Raw genomic sequence first — 8,134 nt, 5'->3', positions numbered from 1 at the left:
GAGATGGCACATATATCAAATATATTATGATTGATGAAATGAGCTTCATTGGTCAAAATATACTAAAAAATATAGATTCTCGACTTTGACAAGCATTCCCACAAAATGCACATAGAAGCTTCGTAGGTACACCTTTCATTATGACTCATGACAATAACTATTTTATATAAGGGTATGTGCACAAAGATGGTGGTCAGAAAAGTGGACACCACCGGAAAAAAACATGAAAAAACAAGCAGTGCATATGTGGTTATAAAATTTGAAATCACCTGTATGCTCTTAGGTCCATTGTTCCCAAGCCTAAAAAAGGTAGCACGTATGCGCTGCTTTTAGGAAATTGAGTGCTTACACGCTCATAAGCCCTAAAGAACCGCATACGCGGTACTTGTCAAAAAAAGTTTAAATAAAAAAACTGGGTCTTATTTTCCCATGATCGCCACGTTTTTTTCCCCATTTCCTCCACGAAACTATGAATGGGGTGCCTCATTTCTCCTCCAGACACTATGGATCAAAGTTAGTTTTTCCTAATTTTTGTCTTTCTTTCCCGTTTGTTCAATTTGTTTTACGTTTTGAATTTAATTTCATTAATTTTGATTAGGCTTTTTTATTTTTTGTTTCAAAAACCAGATTCTGACAATCCACAACAAGAACAACAAAATGCACCTCCTAAAAACCCACAAGATACACCCCCAATTCCTCCTTTTGACCGCACACCCGAAACACATGAGCAATTAATTAATCAGTTAGGGCAAAACACGTCTAAAATAAATAGACTGATTAATAAATTGAAAACATCCGAACTTGAGCATCATAAATCCCTCGCCACTAGCCTAGAAACATTAGCTAGTGGTGCCATAGTTGTTTCCACACAAATTACAAAATGGGGAAACTTTAGGGATAGGTGTTGTCAATACTATGCTGATGGGTTATCATACGAGGGAGTGAAAAACAAAAATATTAGTAAACAACAAATATGTGCCCTTTTTGTTGATCCTAAAATTGGTGAGTCGTTACCTCTTAATGCAAAGAGGTTTCCCATACATTGGTGTACCAATGTGAATATGAAGAATTTGTTTTGGCAAAGGTGGTGGATGGTCTTCGATGATCCACCTTGTAATAATTATGAGGTGTCATTTTATTTTTTGAGAAAAGTATACTGTGAGTTTGTGCTCAATGTGAAACCAAACTATTTTGACATGAGAGAGTTCCATGGTAGAGGTGGTTGCTCTGCCCAAGATAGACTTGGAGCTTGTAGGCGAGTAGCCCTGGAGAGTCGTCGCCCCCTAGCACCCAAACCCAAGGTGCATCAAGTTGTCCCAGGAGAGCTGAAAGAGTCGATGGAGTTACAGACTCTTCAGGTGGCCACAACATTGACTAGTGCCATCATCCAGCATGGGACATCATTAGCACACCCTATTATACTGGATGATGAGCCATTAGTTGCTCCAGGTGGTGACAGAGAGCCCATTCAACATATGTGTGTTAGTTGCTCAGGGATATGCTCAGGGATGGATGATGCGATCGGTGTAGATGGATCCACATCTCATTCATACACGATTTGCAGGAGTAGATGTTAGGCCTGCACGACTAAGGATTTGGCGCTAACAGATGAGTTGATGGACATGGTGTTTGCCCACCAACGACTCGCACAGGTGTGTTGATTTTAATTTATAGCATTTTATTTATCAGTCACTTTAAATTTGTAATTACATAAATGAATTTTCATTTATACATCGATTTAAATTGAGACAAATAATATGCATTTCAGGATGCAACAGTGGTATCCCATACTCCTCCCGCAGTTACTACAGCTGCAATTTCGATGCCTGAGGTATAAATTTTGTAATGTATGTTAAAATATAATAGTACACTTTGAATTCAAAAATATTACAAGATATACTAACTATCTTTAATGTTTGGTCCAATTTTTGGTTTGTAGGTGTTGACAGGGGACCAAATGTCCCAGATTGATGACATCACGCTCTCAGGGATCGATTTTGGCCTACAAGGCTATACGGTATCATATTTTGTACAACCTTTTTTATGTATTGTTTTGATGAAATATGCAAGTCATTTCATTTTTGATTTTTTAAATTATGCTTAATATATTATCTGTACTAATATCTGATGTTAATTTTGTTTTTTTAGGGTACCCCCACCACGTCTAGGCCCCGTCCTAAGAAAAAGAATTCCTCGAAGACACCAAAATGTGGGAAGAAGGTAATTGAATGCATTTTTAGTTGTATAATTGTTTGAAAATGTTGAAATCAAGTCTTAGTTGGGGTTTATTGTACAATATACCCTATTAAAGGTAGTACCCTGTTAGGAGTAACCTCGGTGGAGGATTTCTGAATTCAAACTAATGAATCACCTTGTGAGAGGATTTGTACATTGAAGCTTGTTAGAGCTTACCCAGTTAGGGGATTTTGACTTATGTTGTGATTGTTAGAAAACAACAGGAATGGTTTGATTTGTTCTGAGTAGCAAAATACTTGCTTGATCCAATCCTTCTATTCAACTTAACACTTATCGCTCTTCAAAATTTTATAAGAGATTGGGAAATGGTGGAGCAGAGCGGACGATCTGGCTTCAGGAAACACGAGGGTTTTCTTTACAGAGGAGGAGTTGGACAATGATGGCCGCTCGGGGGAAATTTTGACTACAGATGGAACAACAGTTTTCCCAATCAGAGGACACAGAAACCATGGTCATGGAAGGATTCGGGGATATCGAAGGGTTGGAACAGACCAAGAGATGATAGATCTAAACCATTAAGGATGCAAAAAGAGGGCTTCTTCAGGGGCTATCAGGAGTTTAGCTCTAGGCCAAAAGTAGACTTCCGATCGGTTCAGGAGAAGTTCTGGCAACCAAAAATATCCAATAAAGCAACAAAGGTTTTAGAGGTAAACCCTAATGCTTTAGTTAGTTGAGTTTTGTCTGTTGAGCTCTCAAATGAAGCATGGAAGGAGTCGCTTAGTTTTCTTTCTGATAAAGCTCTACTTGTCAAATGGGGAGGAATGTGGCTGGACTTTTCCAAATTTAGAAGCTGGTGCGCCAGAAACTAGGGGGAAGGAATGGACCTTAAAACCTTGGGAAATGGTTATTATCAAGTTGTTTGGCCAACAGTCCAGGATAGAGACTGGATATTAGAAAATGGGCCTTTTTTTCTTGGAAGGAAAAGGACTAAATATTTCAACTTGGAAACCTAAATTTAACCCTTTTAAAGCAATAGTTGAAAATGTTCTCATATGGATAAAACTTCCTGGCCTCCCTCAGGAATACAAGGATCATGAAACTCTAAAACATATAGGTAATCAGCTGGGTGTTTTTGTAATGGCTGAAGATTTTGTTGACCCCTCAGATTTTAGCCTGACTTCTAGGCTCTATGTAAACTGGAAACCAATCCACAATCTACTTGATACCTTAGAGATAAAAATAGGGTCGGGAATATGGAAATAAAAAGTAGTGTTGGAAGAGGATATGGAGTTATGCTCAAACTGGTCCATCAAAATCCATCCACCGAGCTTCTGTAAAAAAGAAAGCAAAGACAAAATTGCGATGCAACACTTATTAGAGGAGGAGATTATTAGACTGACAGAAGGCTCTCATGGGGAACAGTTATGGAATGAAAAGGATTGGGAGATCCAATATCATTCAAAAGGTAGCAAAGACATAACAGATGCCCTCAAGATGGATGAATATGAATCCCAGAGAAATGTAATTGAGGAATATTTTGTATTTGAGGCACTTCTCTTTGACCTTCATAAAAAATAAATCGGGCAAAGGAACACAGGAGAAAGTCATTTTGGACATTGATAGGGGATGCAGAGGCCAATCTAGGAAGTTGTGCACAAGAGATCGATTGGAATGTGGAAAACCTAAGGGCTGAAGCAAGCAAGATCATCTCTCTGGAGGATAGGGTTGCCATGGGTGAGGATAAATCCCACTAGTCCAAGACAATGGAAAGAATGGCCAAGAATTATCCCAAGTGGAGAGAATGGTGTCATCTCCCACAAATCTAATGAATCAAGTGAAGGATTCCATTTTCCAGACTCCACAAAAAGCTACAATATCCCTTGAGATCAAAAGCCTACTGAAGGACTTGGAAAGAGTGGCAGGAAACACTGATCCATCTATGGAGGATCCAATCTTTAAGGATATCCAAATCTCACCGATAAGAAATTTAGAAAGCTCTTTTGAGGGTGCGAAAGATAGTGGAGGAGACCTTTAGACTCAGATTATGACTTTGAATCATCATGCTCCCTGGATGGAGATGATGAAATGGGCCTTCTAGCCCAAACTAGAACTCAGGATAAGCGTTCTTTGGAAATGACTCTAACTCTTCAATCAAAAGCTAGAGTGGGTGAGAAAAAGAGGAGAGGTGCTAAATCCAACAAGGAAAAGTTGGAAATAGCTGGTAATGTCGCATGCCAAAGCAAACTGATATCGGGAAGAGGCTATGCCTTTTCTCAAGAGCAATGAGAATCTTATCGTAGAATGTTAGGGGCTGCAATGCCCTTGACAAGACCCGCTTGATCAAACAATTCCTTGATCAAGTGAGACTGGACATACTCCTTTTGCAAGAAACAAAGATTAAAGAAGAAGATGTTAATGTTTTTTCTAGGAAGTTTCCAGCTTGGAAATGTATTTTGGTGGGAGCTCAAGGTGCCTCAGGAGGTCTTGTGGCTCTTTGGAAGGATTCAATAATGGATGTAGTTGTTATTAGATCAACAAGGTGGTGGCAGTGGTTGAAGATTCAATCATTTCAGCTTCAAACAATTTTTTTCCTTATCAACATTTATGGGCCCAACAACTCAAATCTGAAATTGCAGATGTGGGAGGAGCTGGCTGACATAATGAGAAATGACAGGGAGAATTTATTTATTCTTGGAGGGGATTTCAATGTGATTATCCGCCCCTCAAATAAAATGGGTGGTGTAGGGTGGAACAAACAAAGCCAGAGAGATTTAAGCTCTTTTGTCATGAACTCAGGTTTGATTGAGATTCCCTTTAGAACGGGGGATTTCACATGGACAAATAGGAGGAGTGGTTTTATGAATATTGCAGAGAGGTTGGATAGGTTCTTTATTGCTAGTGACTGGTCAGAGAGTAATTGGAACAGTCTTGCTGAGATTCTTCCTATTTCGAGCTTTGATCACTACCCCATTTGCCTCAAAATTCAAGAAGAAAGTGCCCTTGAGAGATGCCTGTTTAAATTTGAAGCAATATGGTTATGGGACAACAACATCAAAAAATTAATTGAATAGTGGTGGAAGCACATAGACAATCTAGGTAATATAGAATTTATTTTCTTTAAAAAACTTCAGTATTTAAAGGAACAACTTAAGAGATGGAACAGGGAAACTTTTCAGAATATTTTCAAAGACAAAACTGAGTTAGAGGAGGAATTAAAAACACTTCATGAACACATAATTAGCTAGGGAATGGATGAAGAATCTTATAGAAAAGAAAAATCATTGAGCAAAAGATACTCGAAGGTGTTAGCAAGAGAGGAAATTTTTTGGAGGCAAAAATCCAGAGAAACGTGGCTAAAAGATGGAGATAGAAATACAAAATTCTTTCAAACTTCAGTTAAAGTGAGAAGATCCCAAAATAAGATTTTTTCTATTAAAGATAAAGAAGGGGGGGTCGTTTCAGAGCTGAAACAAATAAACCAGGAGGCAGTGAATCATTTCTCAGATTTTTTCAATGGTGTTGGGAATCAGGAAAGAGATATGCATCAAGTTTTGGAGGTTATCCCTGCATGTGTGAAGGATGAGCACAATCAAAGGCTGATGGAGCCAGTGTCTATGGAGGAGGTGAAGCTTGTTGTTTTTGGTCTAGGGTCAGATAAATCACTAGGGCCAGATGGTTTTCCAGCCCTCTTCTTTCAAAATTTTAATGACATCCTAGCAGAGGATATCTTAGGAGTTGTAGAGGAATCAAGGATGGGAGGGTTTGTGTTAAGGGATTTCAACAACACTTTTATAGATTTGATTCCAAAGAAGGCTGAGATTACATCATTTGATGATTTCTGCCCAATCTCTTTATGCAATACTATCTATAAGATAATATCCAAAGTTATGGCAAATAGACTAAAATAAATTTTGGATTTGGTCATTTCTAGTGAACAAAGTGGATTTGCTCTAGGCAGATCTATCTATGAAGGAATTATCCTAGCTCATGAAGCTGTTCATTCCATTTGGACAACAAGGACAAAAAAAATGATGGTCAAGGTAGATATTAGGAAAGCTTACGATGAGGTAAACAAAGAGTTTCTTATGCAAGTCCTATGGAGTTTTGGTTTCAACAAGGAATGGATTGCGTGGGTGAACAGTTATATTAGCTCCCCTAGATTTTCAGTCATTATAAATGGAAGCCCTCAGAGGTTTTTTAATCTAAGAAGGGTATTAGGCAAGGTGATCCGCAATCCCCCTTCCTTTTCATCATTATGGCAGAGGTCCTTGGACGCCTCATTTCCAAGAAATGGGAAGAAGGAGCTTGGAAAGGTGTTCAAATTGCAGCAGGTGTGGATCCACTAACTCATCTGTAGTTTATAGATGACACTTTCCTCATAGGGGATGCTACAACAAGGGAAGCCCAGGTTGTGAAAGAGACCCTGGATTTATATGAGGATGCATCAGGATAGAAAGTAAACTGAAGCAAATCGGAAATTTTCTTTTTCAACACCAAACCTGGTAAACAAAGGGAAATATGTAGAATTCTAGGTATGAAAGTGGGGGCTCTTCTAGGCAAGTATTTAGGAATCCCCTTTTTTGGAGGAGCAAACAAATCATATTTGTGGAAGAATCTAATTGATAGCTGTTTAAATAGAATGGATGGGTGGAAAAGTAGATGGCTTACATTAGCAGGGAGAATTTTAATGTTGAGATTTACAGTGTCTGCCATTCCTATTTACTCTATGATGTGTTTATAGATCCCAAGAAAGGTTCTTAAAACTATTCAATAGAGAATGAAAGAATTCATCTGGAATAGGGCAAACAACCAGGACAAAATCCCATTATTGGCATGGGATAAAATATGCCAGGCTAAGACAAGAGGGGGTGTTGGACTGAGAGATTGGCATAAAATGAGCGCGGCTTTAGGGGCAAAAATGGTGTGGAACATATACACCAAACCAAACCAAATGTGGGTTAAAGTGTTGCGAGAAAAGTATTTGGATTCCCTGGAAGACCATAGAGTTTTCACAATTCACAATCCCCCTAAAGGATCGATCATTTGGAATTTCATAATGGAATGTCATGGGGTAGTCACTGATCATTTAACATGGCAGATTGGTAAAGGGTGAAAAGCTAAGTTTTGGGAAGATTCTTGGGTAGGTTTCCCAACAATCAAAGATATGGGAGACTTCTCAGAGATAAAGGATCACTTGGTGCAACTTTGGGGTGTCAGAGTGAAAGATTACTTGAGGTGCATTGAGGGCGATTTTGGAAAGGAATGGGTGTGGAAGGACCTCTCAACAATAGGTTTATCAGCTTAGTTGCAACAAAGATTGAGGAATGTTTTGGATTAGAGGAAGATCTTTCTGACAAGTTTAGAGGATAGAGTGATTTGGTGTGGTGCTCAGGATAGGATCTATTTAATCAAATTGGGATATCAACTACTGGAAGGAAGGGAGGAGAGAAATTCAAGAATTTAGGAACTATTTTGGAGAAAAAAGTGTCTCTCGAAAGCTAGTGCCTTTGCATGGCTAGCTGTCAAAGGTAGAATCCTAACAAGGGAGACAAGGAAAAGGATTGGTATTGTGGAACTGACCAAATATGTGATGTGCAACAACTCGGAGGAATTAGGTGATCATTTACTTTTGAATTCTGAGGCTGCGCAAAGGTGCTGGTCTGATCTGCAAAGGAATTTAGATTGGCAGGGTCCTCTCCAAAACTCCCTCAAAGAGGTCTTTGAAAGCTAGCCAAGGTAATCAAGTAAAACGACCTTGTCAAGTGTCTAGAAAATTAGCCCCTCTATAGTAATATGGGAGATCTGGAAAGAACGTAATCGCAAAATTTTTCAGGATAAGGCTGAGGTTGTGGAGAGATTACTGATTAGAATTAATAGGGAAATTGAAGAGGTTGTAGGTGTTGGCATTATAACAAGCAAGGAGAGATTGTTGGCATTT

General features: G+C 38.8%; 1 protein-coding gene across 1 annotated transcript; it reads left to right on the top strand.

The window, feature by feature from the left end:
* The first annotated feature begins 4,281 nt into the window (after positions 1-4,281).
* Positions 4,282-5,267, top strand: LOC131856369 (uncharacterized). The gene is made up of 2 exons (XM_059208134.1): positions 4,282-4,417; positions 4,585-5,267. The coding sequence occupies exons 1-2, from the start codon at positions 4,282-4,284 to the stop codon at positions 5,265-5,267; spliced, it is 819 nt and encodes a 272-aa protein (XP_059064117.1).
* The last annotated feature ends 2,867 nt before the right edge of the window (positions 5,268-8,134 follow it).

Source organism: Cryptomeria japonica, chromosome 7 (assembly GCF_030272615.1).
Source record: "Cryptomeria japonica chromosome 7, Sugi_1.0, whole genome shotgun sequence".
Taxonomy (NCBI): domain Eukaryota; kingdom Viridiplantae; phylum Streptophyta; class Pinopsida; order Cupressales; family Cupressaceae; genus Cryptomeria; species Cryptomeria japonica.
The sequence above is the reverse complement of the archived record's forward strand: the minus strand, read 5'-3'. Positions and strand labels throughout refer to the sequence as shown.

What these genes read in the sequence shown, in the direction of transcription:
- LOC131856369 (XM_059208134.1), top strand. Translation starts at nt 4,282, where the DNA reads ATGGGCCTTCTAGCCCAAACTAGAACTCAGGATAAGCGTTCTTTGGAA. An exon ending in GGAAAAGTTGGAAATAGCTG is followed by an intron (nt 4,418 to 4,584) that starts GTAATGTCGCAT and finishes TCCTTTTGCAAG; the next exon opens with AAACAAAGATTAAAGAAGAA.